Source organism: Primulina eburnea, chromosome 14 (genome assembly GCF_022965805.1).
Source record: "Primulina eburnea isolate SZY01 chromosome 14, ASM2296580v1, whole genome shotgun sequence".
Classification (NCBI taxonomy): Eukaryota; Viridiplantae; Streptophyta; class Magnoliopsida; order Lamiales; family Gesneriaceae; genus Primulina; species Primulina eburnea.
Window position 1 is genome coordinate 20,358,974 of NC_133114.1, and position 19,378 is coordinate 20,378,351.

At 36.8% G+C, this 19,378-nt stretch overlaps 2 protein-coding genes across 2 annotated transcripts; one reads left to right on the forward strand and one right to left on the reverse strand.

Moving 5' to 3' along the window:
- Positions 1-307: 307 nt before the first annotated feature.
- Positions 308-2,805, reverse strand: LOC140812700 (transcription factor PHYTOCHROME INTERACTING FACTOR-LIKE 13-like). Its single transcript, XM_073171044.1, is given in 9 exon segments — positions 308-804; positions 807-819; positions 908-973; positions 1,058-1,123; positions 1,206-1,304; positions 1,388-1,647; positions 1,748-2,130; positions 2,271-2,363; positions 2,449-2,805. Coding segments are annotated over 8 exon segments (1,317 nt in total). The 5' UTR covers positions 2,354-2,363; positions 2,449-2,805; the 3' UTR covers positions 308-457.
- Positions 2,806-14,289: 11,484 nt separating this feature from the next.
- LOC140811241 (uncharacterized) lies at positions 14,290-16,110 on the forward strand. The gene has a single exon (XM_073169109.1). It carries the CDS (start codon positions 14,290-14,292, stop codon positions 16,108-16,110), a length of 1,821 nt encoding a protein of 606 aa, XP_073025210.1.
- Positions 16,111-19,378: the final 3,268 nt, after the last annotated feature.

A 19,378-nucleotide genomic window follows, 5' to 3' on the forward strand; every position in this document is an offset into this window, starting at 1 on the left:
AATTCATAAGAAAATACAAGAAACACAATCTCCGTTTAAAATTCGTAATAGTTTGATAACCAATATTTAGAACACAAATAAAAATATTATAAACATTCTATGAATATTGTTAAATCATATGACGTCCAAGAAACGTTTTGAACGTTGTTGCTCTCAACAAGTTATATGCCCGGTAGTTCAGAGGCCATAGTTTGATAATTGCAGGCACACAGGACAGTAGCGTCAATTCTTGCTATCCAACAAATCAATTTCATTAATTGCTCCAACTTGCAATCCGTAGGATGATATGAAATACTTGACTCCAAACTTAATACCAATTATTAAGATCGATTACTTGTTATTGTAAAAAAAAAAACCACCGTTTTAGATGACAACCCAAGATCTCAGGTTTTGATTGTTGTGAAACAAAATTGCCACAAGGTTTTCAGGCGGCGTTCTTGCATTTTTAAGCCTCTTATTACATAACAGAAGTGCCATAAGCTTCACTCTGTTGAGAGGGTGTGTCTAAGGAACAGACCTGAGATGTATTGTGCATCGGATAGAGGCTACTGTAGTTCGCATATTGCTCATGGAAACCAGGAATTTGCGTTTGATTAGGATAACTAACAGGTTTAAGAACAGGTCTCGGGCCAACCGCAGTTTGATTTGCCATGGGAGCTACCATCCTGGCTTGATAGATTTGTGGCAGCCTCGAGAAACGCATGAGATTGTGAATTTGAGGAATCGTTGCAGCTGGGCTGATTCCCATTCCTGCCCGGGACATGTAGTTTTGAATGCCTGGTATTACCATTTGTGCCATTTGACTCCCATCCACATAAACTGATAGAACATGTGATGAAACACAGCATATATTCTAAGTACCAAGGTGCACACCTTCAGCCAGTCAGTTTATTAAAGTAAAGTATACCTGAATTTGTGATTGAAGAGACTTCATGTACTCAATAACATCATCTAGCATCGATGCTTTATCCGACTGTACGAGAGAAAATAAAATTAAAACATGTATGGATTTAGCTCGTTGAATGTAGAAAACTCGTGTGTGTGCTGACATTTTTACCTTGTGAGAGTGAGGGATCAGCTCCTGCAAAACCCTCATCTTCTCGTTGATTCTGTCTCTCCGTCTCTGCACAAAAAACTCAGAAGTTAACAAAAATTTGATACATAACAACCAAATGAATGTATGCTTGAGATCCAAGAATTCGAACCCTCTCAGATAAGTTATGCACTTCAGCTACACGGCTTCTACGAGCAGTTCCAGATTTCTTAGATGACTTGTTTCGTGAACCCGACTCCAATTCAGTAGCCTACAAGAATGCTGTAACTGAGAAAAGGAAAAAGAAGACAATACTAAACAACGAGCTATTTGAAGGCTTAAAAGTGAGCATACATCGCTCAAGCAATCGGATAGCTCTGCATCCCTACTCTTCCTTTTGTGGCAATTGATTTCATTACCCTGATTGGTAGTTTTCCAGAAGCTACTACCTGATCCTCACGTAAGAGCTTGTTCGAGCGTCTCTATTTCCACGCATTCGTCGCTCACAGGACTTACTTTTTTAACATTATTTGCATCATCCACCTTATCGGACAAAGTTCTGCTACCAATCCCACAGCTAGATGCAACTTGATTGCTGCCACAGTGGCTCGACCCTATCGTCATAACGGACAACTCGTGAACATCCCCCAGTACCATATGAACAAATTCCTGTCTTTTGACAGGGCAAATCAAGATTACTGTATTTTATATCACCTGTGAGGATTTGATCTTGTTGGTTTGAGTTTAAGGTTTCAAAGCCTGGAGGTGACAATGAAATTGGACCAAACTCATGCTGCAGTGAACTTGGAAATTTGAAAAAGTTTTCACCTTCAAAGACCGGATTAGACGATGGAATCTCAGATAGAAAATCAGAACACAACTCCTCAAAAGATTCATCCATTGGGCAATGAATCCATGAAATTGCCTCTTCATCTTGAATCAAATCAGTCGAGGTCATGACAAATCGACTCTTGGTATCGTCATGCTTGTGAACTTTCTTAGACTTGTTGGAATCGTTGCTTGATTTTCTATGAGTTTGGCTCTGCAACACTACCTCTCCATTTTGCCATAACAGCTCCACTAGCTCATTATCCACACTGTAATAAAACCATCCATCAAAAAATTCCCCCAACTGAAATAAAACCCAAAAAATTACACCATACAATATACAACAAGACTTTTAATTCAATTTCCCACGTTTGCTGCTGAAAATTCAGTTGTTTGAGCCTGCGCTTACCCCAACTGTCTTCTCCGGGACGGCAGTATAGGAAGCTCAACTTCAAAGTCGGTGTTCCATTCAGGAAGGCAAGAAATGTCCATACCTCAATTTCTACCAAGAAAAAGGAAACACCAAAATTACCATTAATAGTAAGAAAGGAGAAGTAAAGAAACGAAACGATATCATGTAGCAACACCTATCAAACTGCAGAGAACAAACCACTAGCAATCATCCTTGTCAACATAGAAATTAAAAGAGTACTGAAAATGCTTCAGACAGAAGAAAAGTGAAAAAACTAATAACAAACAAACCGACAAACCTATATCCCTAAATCACCAAGAACAAACAAGAAAAGTTTGTCCAAGATTTAGCATATCTTATTGTAAACTGAGGAAAGGAAGAATCTTTGGGGATGAAAAACGAAACCCATCTAAGAAAACTCACCCCCAAAGATTCTTGTTTTTGTTCTGCAATTATTCAAGAATCATAACACGAAATCTGAGTGTTTTTTTAAGCCTATTATTTCATTATCACGACATTCACTAACAAGAACAGACAAGCGCCAGTGACTGCAGTTGCTGTTTTCCAATGCGTGGGCGATAAGGACACGGGGACACGTGGCAGCCGACCAGTAGCCGCTTTAGATAGCGATGGGACCTACACGTGCGAATCACAGCTGGATGAGATCTTCATCTTCTCTCCGCTGTGTTCGTTATCTCAAAACAAGCACCCAACTTGCCACGTTGATTGTTCCCTTATTTTATTGGTATGCCAATTTTTTTTTTGACATAATTAATTAATTTATTATATGATGGAATGTGATGCATTCATATGCCTTAAATTTTAATTTTAAGTGTTTTAATTTTTTTATATGGTATAATTATATTGATAAAGTATAATGTCATAATCAAATGAAATCGTAAAATATTATTAAAATAAAAATTATTTTCATCAAATTCAATAAAGTCGAAACAACAAGTTGGCTTGTCGGACACCTACTCTAACACATAGTCCTTGATAATAGACGGAATTTGAACTCAAAGGCCTTAATTTCAAATTAGATATATTTTAACTTGAAGTTAGCTCGAATAAAGAAACTTTTTGCTCGAATTAGAGCTCGAGTTTAAGTTAGTCTTGTAAGATTTAAACGTACTTGCAACTAGTCAAATTATTGCTTGAAAAAAATCAAAAGTTTCGAAATATATTTATTTAATATAGTATATTATATATTAATAAATATTAAAGCTTGTGATCTATCGAATAAAATATCGAGCTTAAATTTGGCTGGAAAAAATTGAATTAAAAAAATTCACTAACTACTCATGCACAAAATAGATGGGAATTGTCAAATAGCATATTTCATCGTATGCCCAATATGTTCCTACTTCTTGGAGTAGAACTTGCCAAGTGACAATATGTTGAGGCTAGATTTGAATTCTCTTTATTTAAGATTAAATCTGAAACATAACAAAAAACTTGGGTAAATTCAATGTTAGATTTTGATTTTATCTTTTGAAGATAAATTTGTCTCACACAGTGCTAATAGAACATTAAGCTAAATTCATTTTAAAGAGAGAAAGTCCAAATTTAACCTTAATTTCGCCTGTTTTTAGTTATGTTTCAAAGTTCATCTCAAAGGGTAAAGTAGACCCTATCCCTGTGGGCAGTGCCCGCAGGATAGATCTAACGGCTCGGAAAAATCCGAGCCAATTTTTTTTTTTTTTATACATAGTGGTGGGGCCGGATCACTTATGTGGAGAAATCCGGGTCGTTCCCTTCCCGTGCAGGCAGGGCAGAGTGAAATAATCCATCTCAAAGAGAGAGATTTTGAATCTAGTGTGAATATAGTGGCCACTTGGCCAGTTGGTACGATAAATAGACTCTCTGTCTCTATAATACAAAAGATGGGTACAATTGCTACCTTACTCATAATTTAATCGAAAATATTCCCAAATAATAAGGACAAAGTTTACAAGTCCTCTCAAAATTTTTAGAATTATTCGGTGATCATTTCTTGTCCAATACTAATTTCGGATAAATGACATGTGACATTCTCGGCATGAAAATAAATTGGTCATACAAATAAGAACCGTTTTCAAGATTATTAGCGTTGAAAAATTCAAGTATTTTAAAATGCAATCATCAAGCAATGAAGAATACTAAAATTCCAAATATTCAATCGAGCATTCAAGTTTTCCCGCATTTATTAAGAGTTATATTCGATAATTTAAGGGTTTATTTATTGTGTTGATTTTTATTCACTCTTTTTTTTTTTTGCATTACTGAGCTGAAAAAAAAAATAAAATCTTGGCAACTGTGAGAAATAATTTTTTGAACAAATTATGCTTTGTTGAGTTGCTAGGAATTTTAACGAGTCAAGGTTTAAATTCAGTTGAAGTGGGTTTTGTACAAGAATTTGAACTGATTAAAGTGTTTTAGTAGAACAACTTCCTAAATCAGAAATATGGAGGTCATAAAATGTTTTTTTTTAACATTCATAAACAAATCTTGTATTATTTGCTTACAGCAGTCACATTTATGCACTTATATTTTTCTTGATTGTTTGGATCTTTTTGCTTGCTAGTTCTTAACCCAATTAGAATCATTTGTTTTTTAAAAATACTAACATTTTGTAAGGTTTTTATTCACCACATCTAGATACCTGACTGTTGAGATGATCTAAATGAAGTGATAAGCTACATATTTATAGATGCAAACTATGGTGTGAACTCATACTGATTTTCCACCAAAAGCCGCAGCTTAGTCAATAATGATTTGCTGCATGTTTTGTTTGAAATTTTTCTTCACCATCCATGTCATCCACCTAACATTTCTCCACTTGAAGACTTGATTACAACAATGTCTTCATAACTTCAATGCAGCAGCTCGTGTCTCGTTTCTTATACTTCCAGTCTTGACTGAAGTTGAACACAATTTCAGTTTGTCAATTGTTACCACTTTTGTGAGCATAGCGCTTGGATTTATACTTCCAAAAACTTTCTCAAGCATCAAGACTCCATCTTCCAGTACTAATATGATGAAATGATATCAAATCTTTATATGCTTAGTCCTAGCATGATAAACATGATTTTTTTCTTAATGAATAACACTTTGACTGTCATTGTATAATGTGCTCCCCTCAAACTTCTGGCTCAATTCCTCCAGAAATTATCTCAACTAATCATCTCCTTGCTAGCTTTTGTAGCTGCAACGTACTCATCTTTAGTAGCCGAAAGCGCAACTATCTTTTGCAACTTAAATACCCAACTTACTGTCGTACCACCTAATGTGAACACATATCCAGTGGTAACTTTCTTGTCATCCAGATCACCACACATGTTCGCAACAGCAAAACTTTGTAAGCCTAAATTACACCTTCTGAAGCATAAAAATAAACTAGTAGTACCTTTCAAGTACCTCAGATCCATTTAAATGCTTCCCAATGTTGTTTTCCTGGATTGCTCATAAACCTGCTCATAACTCCCACTACATGTGCTATGTCTGGTCTAGTGCACACCATTGCATACATGAGGCCTCCGACAGTAGCAGAAGCATAAGGAACTTTTTTCATATAAGCTTGCTTCTGCTCCGTCAATGGGGATAGAGCTTTAGTTAATTCAAAATGACTAGACAAATGAGTACTCATATGTTTAGCTTCTTCCATGTTAAATCTGCTAACAATTTTTTCACGTACTCTTCTTGAGATAACTTCAAGATTCCATTTACCCGATCTCTAAAGATCCTCGTTCCAAAGATTTGTTTTGCAGCACCCAAATCCTTCATAGAAAATTCTTTTGATAACTCTTTTTGAGTTTATCAATCTCCTCCAGACAAGCTCTTGTTATCAACATGTCATCTGTATAGAGCAGTAAAATGATATAAGAATCATCTAACTTCTTCACATAACAACAGTGATCATCTTGACACCTCAGAAAACCATTATTACTCATGAATCCATCAAACTTCTTGTACCCCTATCTTGGAGCTTGTTTGGAACTATACAAGCTCTTTTGAAGTTTGCACACCATTTTCCATTTTCCCTATACTTCAAAACCATGTGGCTGCTTCATATAAATTTTTTCATTTAGGTCACCACAAAGAAATCCCGTCTTCACATCTAACTGTTCCAAATATAAATCTTCTTTTGCCACTAATCCGAGTATAGTCCTAATAGTGGTTAACTTAACCACTGGAGAGAAAATCTCAGTGTAATCAATGCCTTCTTTTTGTTCAAAAATTTTTACAACACGCTTGCTATCATCATGTTCTTCTTTTAGTCGGTACATCCACTTGTTATGTAATACCTTTTTGTCTTGCGGAAGTTCTGTCAACTCCCACGTCTGGTTGGATGACATTGAATCCATCTCATCTTCCATGGCTAACTCCCACTTGGTTGAATCATCATTTTTCATTGCCTCTTAATAGGTTTCTAATTCACCTTTGTCTGTCCGCAAAATATAGTGAAGTTTAGGGGAGTATCTCTCACGTGGTCTAATTTTTCTCGAAGATCTTCTGAGTTTAATCACCGTGTGCAGTTGCTTCTTCATTTCCCTGGTTATTGCCTTTTGATTCATTCACAAGAATGTCTATCAATGAAACTTCATCACTTTTCTTGCCTTCGGGACATTCATCTCCAACTCCAATGCTTGACTTGTCCTTATACAATACTTGATCATTGAAGATTACCTCTCTGCTCCGAATGATCTTCTGATTTTGGTCATCCCAAAAACGATAACCAAACTCATTGTCACCATAATCAAAAAGGATTTTGGGTCAAGCTTTGTTCTGATAGTTGAGTCAATATGAACATAGGATAAACATCCAAAAACCTTCAAGAAAGAAAAGTTTACTTTTATCGCTCCATACCTCTTTGGGTATTCTACAGTCAAGCAGGACTGAAGGTCCTCTATTGATAAGATATATTGCAGTGTTAATAGTATCAACCCAGAATGATTTTGGTAATCCAGAGTGCATTTTCATGCTTCTAGCACGTTCTTGATCTGGTTCTGTGCACAATATTTCTTGAACTCGTCATCTTCATATTCACCACCATTATCAGACCGTAAGCACTTCACCTTCAAGTTGGTCTCATTCTCAACCATGGCTTTTGTTGCGTATTTTCACTACTACAAGTGTACGGTGTCAAGTTTTAGTACTGGCATGAGTACATATATCGATCCAACGATGAGTAATTATTTAAAATTGTATATTATGTACAAATAATTGATATAGTTCAACTTTATTTAGAAAAATCAGTGAGATAGTTTATAATCAATTCAAGAAAATAACGAATCATGTAAATCTTAGCACGCAGTTGAAATTCAGTGATTAAATCAATCTAGAGTTATGATTTCGTCTAGTATCCCCTATGCCAAATTAAAATTGACTAACATACCATTAAATCTTGTCATGTTTATTAACCAAGAACTAACAATTTTTTTATTCCCTTTTTCAAGTGATAAATAGAACTGTATTATCTAGTATTGATTTAATATATCTATTCAAAATCAAGTAACAAATAATATATGCAAACAAGGTTCGTTTTATGGATTCACCAGAGTTATACGTCTTTTGCATGTTATAAACATCTGACAATGTGATTTCCCCAATCCTAATTTCAATCCCCTCTCTCGAGTGTTAGATCTTAATTATTTGACGAGTCGAATTATGGCCAGTAATCCAAAAACATTAAAGGCAAGAGATCACAAATAAATACGATAGATTAATTCAATGAAAATTCAAAAATCCGATAACATAGGTTCGACCAAGACTACACCAATCTCTAGAAAATAAAATCTGTTCATACTTGAATCTAGATTACAAAAAAATCTGCTTGTAATCATTAAAAACGTAAAAGTAAAGAACCGAATTAGAAACATGTCAAAGAGAGATGAAAGTGTGTCTCTGTTGTCCGGATTAAGCGTCTTCTTTCTCCGTTCTTCGCGTTCCGTCCTCTGTTGGCTATGACTTTTTTCGCCCTTTTAATCCTGCTGGGTCGGCCCTTTTAGAATAAATTTCCTCCTCCTTTTAAAGTCCACGACAAAACCTAATTAAATCTGAGATCTGTACTACGCGCATATGCGCGATACTCTGTATTTTGTTTGTGGGGAAATTTGTCTCGCGCGCATATGCGCGCACTAGCTCCGTGCATATGCGCGGGGTCGTCTGCTTTCTTTCGTGCTTCAATGTGTCTCGCGTGCATATGTACACCTCTGACTCGCGCATATGTGCAGGTCTCGCTGCCTGCCAAGCTCACCATTTTCTTCCAAGCGCCATTTTCATTCCGATTTACCCCCATGTAATACGCCTTACCCAGATTATTGAATTCACACAAAAAACAAAAAAAACGCATAATTCTGCCCAAGAAAACTAACAATCTATACGAATTATAAGGATAATTTAAGTGCACAAATTGCACTTATCAGCTTTCCATCTTTTAAAGGTCTCATAAACATTAGATTTATTTTTTAGAAAATAAACCAAACTTTCTGGCTTGAATCGTCGATGAATGTGACATAGTATCTTGAGCCTCCAAGGGATGTCATAGGACTTGAATTAGCTCCAACATCCACGAATTAGCTCCAACATCCACGAATTCTAATGTATCTTTGCAACTGCAAGTCATATAAAGTGTTCTAGTTTTCTTTCCTCGAGCAACAATCATGAATCATTTGTTCAATTTCTAGGAACCATCACCAAAGGTCATACTATGGCCTTTGTCATCTAGGTGTCCCACCGCGATCATATTACGTGTCAATTTCGGTACATGCCTAACTTTGTTAATTTTCTAGACAGATCCATTTGACACCTTCATCCGGACATCACCCATACCAACTATTTCCAAAGTTTTTCCATTAGCCAGGAAAAATTTCCCGTAATTTCCAACGATGTAATTATCGAATACATCACGATATCCAGTTACATGAAACGAAGCTCCTGAGTCCATAATCCAAGAATCAATTGGGCTTTCCATTGATAGTACTAGAGAATCATGCACCTCTTCAGTAACAACGTTTGCATTATTATTTGTTAATTTGCAATTCTTTTTCAAATTCCCAGTTTCACCACAGTTCCAACACTTCAAATTCTTTTCAAAGTTACTTTTGTCTTTTCCATTTCTTGACTTGGACTACCATGCCATCAGTTAGAACTCTTCTTGCCATTCCTGCCCCTTCCTCTATTCTCGAGATTTAGAGTAGATCTCGATGATGTTCCTTCACTCGAATATATCTTGCAAACTTCTTCAGCAAGAAATTGATCTCTGATATCATTTAATTGTAGCTTTTTTTTCCAACAAAAATGCTAACAGCTCCTCCCATTGGTTCCCAACATTTGGTAAATATGCCAAAAGAAAAAGTACATGAATCTCATCATCAAAATTAATTTCAACCGATGTTATCTGAGAAACTATCGTGTTGAACGCATTGATGTGTTTAAACTGAAGCACCTTCTCCCATTTTCAAGTTTAATAATTTTTTCATGAGATGTACTTTTTTATTTGCTGATGGTTTGTCGTACATGTCCAATAACATGGACATAACCTTTTCTGTGGTTTGTGCCTCCGCCAGATTATGTGTCACATTCTTCGTTAGGGTCAATTGTATCACACCTAACATCTGTTGGTCAAGTAGCTCCCAGTCATCATTCTCTGTCTTTTCTAGTTTTTTCTTGATAGAGGTTGATGCAACTTCTTACTATACGGATAATCTCTATCTGTAACCGCCAAAACAAAAAATTTGTTCTATCGAAATTGTTGATTCCCGGTCCCGATCCATCATCTCCGGCCATCGCTTCTCTAACCTTAGAAAAAATTCTTTTCTGATGTGGAAGATCAAACAAAGTTGCAACCATATAGCATACTCAGAATTCTAAAAAATTTTACAACAAGGCACTGATACCAGTTTTTGGGATGATATAAATGAAGCGGTAAGCTAAATATTTATAGATGCAAACCATGATGTGAACTCATACAAGATTTTCCACAAAATACGACAGATTAATCAGTAATGATTTGCTGCATGTTTTGTTTGAAATTTTCTTCACCAACCATGTCATCCACCTAACTTTTTTTTTTTGAGTGTGGATTTTTTTTTTCTGAGTTAGAGAATATATTCTCGGTTTACTCTGGGTTGAGATTGTGAGATATAAATTTTTTTGTATAAATTTGTAATATTTTCTCCCTTTGATAAAGATTTCCAGCAGCTTCGTGGACATGACCTATATTTGGTTGATAGGTTCATAATAGTTGCATTTTTTGTTGTCATATCTCTCGTTGTTATCACTTCCAACGTGCTTAATTGACACATTTTTTGTGTGATTTTATTGTAGGAAGAAGTTTTCTGTTCTCGCGATAAATCTAGGCTAAAAAGGGCGATTTTACATCACAATTAAAGTTGCCGATATGATCTTAGTGCAAGAAGTGGAGCAGAAAAAATTCAGAAGACGTTTCTGGACAAGGCGTGATCACGCCTTGTGACAATTCCTTGGCTGCCTAGTGAGATGAGAAATTTTAATATCAAAGAATAAAAAGAATATAGAGTTTTTCCATAAAAAAAACTCTATTCTTAGTAGATAGATTTTATATTTAGATTTGTTGGGATTATATACTTTTATTTTTTGACCCAAAAATCAAGAGTAATTCTTTTTTCCTTTCCAACCTACTTCATCGAGAAAAGAGGCGGCACAAACAATTATCCAATCACCAATCAACACTATTCACAAGAGAAGAAGAAAATAGGCTTAGTGATAGGATCGATTAGGGGGGTAATCATTGAGCTAAAATAGCTCGGTTCTTGAAATATTGAACACCGATGAATTAAATCGAGTTTGGTGTTCAAACCAAGCGGAAAATACTCGAAATAATCCTTCGTAGAAATCGAATAAATATTTTGTAAACCATTTAAAATATATGCACGTTGAATGAGTTAAAATATTCAGTTGAAGCATTTTATCAAACACTTGTTGTACAATATTTTGGTATTTGAAGAACACATAAAATGCTTCAACAATGCATCTTTAAAACTATAAAATGATAAGTTAATGCAATAAAGAAATAGACACGAATTTGTTTATGGATGTTCGGAGATTTCAAATACTCCTACGTCACCCCTTCTTCCCCTTGGGAAGGATCCACTAGAAGACTTTGATTTATACAACTCATTGTACAAACCCATTCAGCTAGGACTTACCCACTGCCTAAAACTGAACTCCTAGCACTCAAGATTGTAGGCAGCACCTTACAATCAGCATATTGTTTAATGTCTCATATGCAAAGACTACAAACACAATGTTTTACGTCTTTGTGTAAAGACTCACTCAACTAAACTTTTCAGCTCAAACTCTCTGTATATGTGTGAGTGATTGTGTGTGAGGAATTTATCAGTTACAGTGTACATCTCAAATGTTTCCTCACACAAGGGCTTGTGCTCTCAACTAGCTGATATATTCATGCTAAGTGCCCATGCTTTGAATCCACTTCCAAAGCTCTTGTTTGATCTTCAAGATGTTGTATTTATAAGCCCCAACAATGATATATACGTTAGACACAAGAATATGACCGTTGGAAAGTTTCTGTACTGTTTCGGGAAGTGCAACGGTCAAATTCAGCTTACTGGGCATTTTTCCGACTGGTCAACTCTGGTCAACTGGTCAACTCTGGTCAACTCAACTGGTCTTTCAGTTAGTCTGGTTCAGTTGGTCAGTTCAGCTGGTTCAGTTCAGTTTCAGCAGCTGGTTCAGTTCAGCAGGTCTGGTTCAGTTGAGTTTTCAGCAGGTGTGCTGAAATCAGCCCAGCTGATTTCAGTTTGTGCAGAACCAGTAGCTTCATCGCCATTTAGCAGCATCTTAAGCTTCGATTCAGACTTTGACTTCTATTAATGATTTGTAGATCTTTGTCTTGTCTTTCCAACGCATACTGAATCGCTTCGTTTCGATAACTGAGCTGAGAGATATGACCAAAATACCGTAGCTGCTCAAACCCAACTGATTGCTGTTTTCGTGCAGTCAGTTCGTCACTTCAGCGATCAGTTAGCCCTTGATAACATTCGATTTTGCCCAACTGACGTGAAATACGACTTGTTCCAAATTGAGTTTTCTGATCAGTCCAATTGGCGGATTGTCGTTTGGATCATCCAGCTGAGAGATATCATCAAAATACTGAAGCTTGCCAGAAATTCAGTTTGTGCAGAATTCAGTTTCAGCTTGCTTCTTGTGTTTGCAACTTCACACTTGAGTAAATATGTTAGAAACACAATAACAAGTTTTGTCAACATCAAAATCAAGATTACGAACATGAAATGTTCCAACACTCAGGCTTCCAGAATTTCTTTTCAACAAAATAGTTTGCCCTTTTCTTTATGACTTATTATTTATTTTTTATGGATCTTATATATCAAACTATGTGTGGCTAATTTTCTAGGCTGATTCAAGGGATAATCTACTATTTAATTTTATCACTGTGAGGTTTTTTGCACTTTAATTTATTATTCTTGTTTGCCCAAATATTCGATGATTTATGATTTAATTATATGAATGTTATACGTCAATTAATCTGACAATTTAATTTGATGTATGATTTTCTAATGCTAACCATCAATTCAGTGATCCGTAATTGTCATGAACGATTGGTACGTGAGTAGCAATAGGTTAGATGTGTTGTGCTATCATAACATGTGTAATTTAAATAAATCGACGAAACTAGATCTTCCAATTGCAGCTATCTCGGTTGTTAAATTTTAGGATTAACTGTTTTTACAAAACTAAAATGCTGTCTTTAATTATTATGGAACGCTATCGTGCCCAGTTGATTATTGGTAAGTTTTGACTGGATGCTGGGTTTGGTCAATTAATTTAGGAAAACGCAAGAATTTTAGCGGCTATCCCTATTATTCTAAGGTTAATTGTTTGGAATAACATGAATAAATGATCGGTTAACCGATGAACAGTGAGATAATTAAATAGTGGAATCCCCTTGAATCAGTATCTTTCTCATATTAAATTTTTTTACTTTATTCTAGTTGATTAATTGTCATTTAAATTTATTGTTTTCTTTTCGTCGATAAATTTAGTTAATTAGTTTATTTAATTCATAAACAGATCCCCCCTCTTTTATTTTTACTATCAAAAGAAATAAATCTACCGTTCCCTGTGGATTCGACCTTACTCACCATTACACTCGTTTTTAGTTAAAAGAGTAGGAATTAATTTGGTGGTTAACGACAACACATCAAATTTTGGCGCCGTTACCGGGGATCGGTGTAAGGTTATTTTCTTTTGATTATTTTCTATTTTTTATGCCTCGTTCTTCTCGTACAGGTGAACTTGAATGCAATCCAGAAATCGAGAAGACAGCTAAGAGATTGAGAAAAGAAGCAAGATTAAGACGTGAAAAGCAATCGTCATCATCATCTCCTTATTTGGACGTATCATTGGACTCAGACGATACAAAAAAAGAATCTGACATTGATCTTGAGATTGAAAGAAGTGAAAGTGACCAAGAAGAAATGGCAGGACAAGCTCAAAGAACACTCAGGGAGTTAGCTAATCCTAATGTTATTCAACAACCATTATGCATTCAATTCCCTACTTCTGATGCTACTTTTGAATTAAAATCTGGCTTGATTCATTTATTGCCTACTTTTTGTGGTCTTGCAGGTGAAGATCCCCATAAACATCTGAAAGAGTTTCATATTGTTTGCACAGCCATGAAACCGCAAGGGATCACAGAGGAACAAATTTCACTGCGAACTTTTCCATTCTCTCTAGCCGACAAGGCTAAAGATTGATTCTACTATTTACCTTCTGGGTCCATAACAACTTGGGACAATATGAAACAACAGTTTTTGGAGAAGTTCTTCCCCGCTTCACGAGCAGCAAATATTAGAAAAGACATTTGTGGGATTAGAAAACCGCATGAGGAAACTTTGTATGAATATTGGGAGAGATTCAAGCAGTTGTGTGCCAGTTGTCCACAACACCAGATTCCAAAACAGCTACTAGTGCAATATTTTTATGAGGGACTTCCGCTCTTTGATAGGACATGATTGATACTGCAAGTGGTGGTGCATTGGTGAACAAAACGCCTCAAGAGGCACGAGCTCTAATCTCCAACATGGCTGCCAATGCACAACAGTTCAGTACTAGGCAAGACAACCCTCCACGACAAGTCAATGAGGTAAGTGTTACTCCTATCGACCAAAAATTAGATTCTTTGACCTCTCTTTTGGAAAAGTTGGTTGCAGGACAAGTGCAACAGGTAAAAACTTGTGGTGTATGTGCTATGGTGGGACATCCTACAGATATGTGTTCGTCACTACAAGAGGAACCCACACAACAAGCCAATGCAATTGGTGGATTTCCTGGGCAGCCCCAGCGTCGATATGATCCATTTTCTAATAGCTACAATCCAGGATGGAGGGATCACCCAAATTTCAGCTATAAGAATCAAGGAGGCCAACAAGGATATCCACAGCAAAATTGGAACAAACAACACGCACCCGAACAAACATCCACCTCAAGTATGTCTTTAGACGAAATTGTAAAGGCCTTAGCTGAAAATACTCAAAAATTTCAACAGGAAACGAGGGCCAGCATTCAAAATCTAGGAACCCAGATCACGCAGATCGCTACATCATTCAGCAAGTTGGAAGCCCAGAATTCTGGAAAATTACCGTCGCAAACAGTGGTTAATCCAAAAGAAAATGCAAGTGCCATGGTATTAAGGAGTGGAAAGGAGATCGACCAAAAGAACACTTCACCAACAAAAGTTACTGAAGAAAAAAGCACAAATGAAGAGATCAAAGGAGAATCTGAAAAAGAACCAAAGGTAAATTCTAAGCCTTTATCATCTACTATTTCGAATGCGGTTGTTCCTCCATTTCCTTCCAGGTTGGAAAAGTCCAAGAAAATGGATTACGAGAAAGAAGTGTTGGAAACCTTTAGAAAGGTGGAGATCAATATTCCTCTTATAGATGCCATCAAACAAATTCCAAGGTATGCTAAATTTTTAAAAGATTTGTGCACTAACAAGAGGAGGTTTAAAAGTGATGAAAAAGTAAGCGTGGGGGAAAGTGTATCTGCGGTTATTAAGAAGTCACTGCCAAACAAATGCAAGGCAGGTATGTTTACAATGCCTTGTGTTATTGGAAATCTGAAAATTGAGCGTGCTATGCTAGATTTAGGCGCATCCATTAATGTCATGCCCTATTCAATATACCGTGCTCTGAACTTGGGTCCTTTAAAGGAAACTAGAGTGGTGATTCAATTAGCTGACCGATCTAATGCTTACCCTGAAGGAGTTGTGGAGGATGTTCTGGTACAGGTTAAAGAATTGATATTTCCTGCGGATTTCTACATATTGCGAATGGAAGAAGACTCCACTGCGATTTCAGCTCCGATTATATTGGGGAGACCTTTCATGAAAACTGCTAGAACCAAGATTGATGTGGAAGAGGGTACTCTTTCCGTCGAATTCGACGGGGAGATTGTGAAATTTAGTATTTTTGATGCTATGAAATACCCAAATGAAAACCACTCTATATGTTCGATTGATATTGTTGATTCAATTGTGCAAGAATGTTTTGAGGAGACATATGAGATTGACAATTTTCACATGCAGGCACAGTTGGAGGTGGAAGGAGAGATAGCTGAAGCTTGGGAAATTTCCGAAACTGATGAGGACTCACAAACTGTGGTTCCAAGTTTAGAAACCGAAATATTAATCCCTCACAAGAAATTGCTACCATCTGTTTTGCAGGCACCCAAATTGGAATCGAAAGATTTGCCAAATCATTTGAAGTATATCTATTTGGGAGACAATGAAACTTTGCCTGTGATCATCTCGAAGAGGTTAACTGAATAGCAAGAAGAGAGATTAACCACAATTCTCAGAGAACATAAGACCGCAATTGGTTGGACATTGGCGGACATCAAAGGCATAAACCCTTCCATCTGCATGCATAGAATCCGTTTAGAGGATGATGCCAAATCGGTAAGAGAATTCCAAAGAAAACTGAATCCGATAATGAAAGAAGTGGTAATGAAAGAGATTCTCAAGCTTTTAGATGAAGGCATAATCTATCCAATTTCGGATAGTAAATGGGTGAGTCCGATCCATGTCGTACCAAAGAAAACAGGTTATTACCAGATAGTCATTGCTCAGGAGGATCAGGAGAAGACAACTTTTACATGCTGGAACATTTGCCTACAGACGTATGCCTTTTGGACTTTGTAATACTCCAGGTACGTTTCAAAGGTGCATGCTTAGTATTTTTTCAGAGTATATTGAGAACTGTATTGAGGTATTTATGGATGATTTCACTCTCTATGGGGATTCATTTGACAATTTTTTGAGTCGCTTGTCCAAGATTTTGAAAAGGTGCATGGAAACCAATCTGGTTTTGAATTATGAAAAGTGTCATTTTATGGTGACCGAAGGCATTGTATTAGGACATGTGGTTTCCTCTAGGGGTATTAAGGTTGATAAAGCAAAGGTTGATTTAATCACAAATTTACCCTACCCCACTAACGTTAAGGGAATTCGAGGTTTTCTTGGACATGCAGGTTTTTACCGCAGGTTTATTAAGGATTTCTCAAAGATAGCTCTACCGATGTCCAAGTTGCTCCAAAAAGATGTACCTTTCGAGTTTGGAGAAGATTGCAAGGAGGCTTTTAACAAGCTAAAAAACATGTTGACCATAGCGCCTATTATCCAACCACCTGACTGGAATTTGCCCTTTGAAATCATGTGTGATGCGAGTAATTATGCTGTGGGGACTGTTCTAGGCCAGAAAGTTGATAAGAAGAGTCATGTCATATACTATGCCTCAAGAACATTGGACTCTGCGCTGTGCAATTACACCACTACAGAAAAGGAGCTTTTAGCAATTGTTTTTGCTTTAGAAAAATTTCGATCATATTTGCTAGGCTCTAAAGTAACTGTGTTTTCTGACCATGTAGCTTTGAAATATCTGTTGACAAAAAAAGAGTCAAAACCGAGGTTGATAAGGTGGATACTCTTACTCCAAGAATTCGACATCGAGATCAAGGATCGGAAAGGAATTGAGAATCCAGTAGCTGATCATCTGAGTAGGTTGGTGAACGAAGATAATGTTTTGCCTGTTTCCGAATTTTTTCCTGATGAGCAGTTATTTCAAGTGAAAGGTATGAATCCCTGGTATGCAGACATAGTTAATTACTTGGTTACCGGAATTTTACCTAATGATCTTAGCAAGTCTCGTAAAGTGAAAATTCGTTGTGAGACAAAGTATTATGTGTGGGACGAACCTCATTTATGGAAATTTTGTGCTGATCAAGTTATTAGGAGGTGTGTACCTGAAATTGAACATAAGTCAATCTTGACTTTCTGTCATAATTATGCATGTGGTGGCCATTTTGGACCGAAACGGACTACTAGGAAAACTTTGGATTGTGGTTTATATTGGGAGACAATTTTTAAGGATGCCTATTTGTTTTGTAAAAGATGTGAACAATGTCAAAGAACGGGATCTTTGTCCCATAGAAATGAAATGCCCCAAAACCCTTGTATGTGATATTTTTGATATTTGGGGCATGGATTTTATGGGACCATTCCCTTCATCAGGAGGTTATCTTTACATATTATTGGCAGTAGATTATGTTTCGAAGTGGGTGGAAGCAAAACCCACTAGGACTAACGATTCCAAGGTTGTTGCAGATTTCATCAAATCTAACATTTTTAGTAGGTTTGGTATCCCAAGGGCGCTAATAAGTGATCAAGGAATCCATTTTTGCAGTCGAACAATTGAAGCTTTGTTGAAAAAATATGGGGTACATCATAGAGTGGCCACTGCCTATCATCCACAAACGAATGGCCAGGCCGAAGTTTCCAATCGGGAGATCAAGTCTATCCTAGCAAAGACCGTCAATCCGGGAAGAAAAGATTGGAGCTTCCGTTTAGATGATGCACTTTGGGCCTATCGAACTACATACAAAACACCAATAGGGATGTCTCCCTACAGGTTAGTTTTTGGGAAATCATGTCATTTGCCCGTGGAGATTGAACATAGGGCATATTGGGCAGTTAAAAACTGCAATATAAACTTGGAAGAGGCGGGGGCATCGAGAAAATTGCAACTACAAGAGTTAGAGGAGATGAGATTGGAGGCATATGAGAATTCGAGAATCTACAAGGAGAAAAACGAAGTTGTTCCATGACAACGCGATTTTGCGAAAGCAATTTAGCGTTGGTCAAAAAGTACTACTGTACAATTCTCGGCTAAAACTTATGCCAGGTAAGCTTCGTTCCCAATGGATTGGTCCATTTGTTGTTACTCATGTGTTCCCTTATGGTGCAGTGGAAATCAAGAGTTTGGATACTGATAAAACATTCAAAGTGAATGGACATCGATTGAAGGTGTTACATGAAGATGAAAGCGCGTCCCAAGTACTTGAAATCGAGTTGGAAAAACCCCAATATTCTAAAGTTGATGGGACGAAGAATGTCGAGCATAACGACGTAAAAAAATTCCGCTTTTGGGAGGCAACCCAATTTATTAATTTATTTTTTTTTGTTTTTTGTTTCTTTTCATATTTATAAGTTTGGTTTATTTTTGTGCAGAAGAGATCCTTTTATAGGGCGTGATCACGCCCTGTTTGAACACATCTTCTGCCCCTTTTTAGTATTATTATCATTTTTTTTAAGGTGCAAAATACAGAAGATGTATTTCGACAAGACGTGATCACGCCCTGTTTGAACACATCCTCTGCCCCTTTTTTTTTATTATTATCAATTTTTTAAAAAAAAAAAACGAAAAAGACACGGAAAAAAAAAATAGATAATTTTTTTGGTGCAAAACACAGAGGAGGTATTCGGTTAAGGCGTGATCACGCCTTACCCAAACACCTCTTCTGATATCACACAATACAAAAGGGTTTGCAACTCAATTAAATTGAAATCGTGTTTTCCCCTTTTCCTCCCCCTATTTTCCCTTCCCCTTGCCAAATTTCTTGCAGGTTTTTTCTTCCCATCGCCTCCATCTCTCGGTCATCGCCTGGTGCACTTCCAGAACAGCGCTTCCCACCACGCGCCATATCTCTCAGCGTCTCACACCTTACCCATCCCATCGGCAACCCAAACACCGATGCTACCC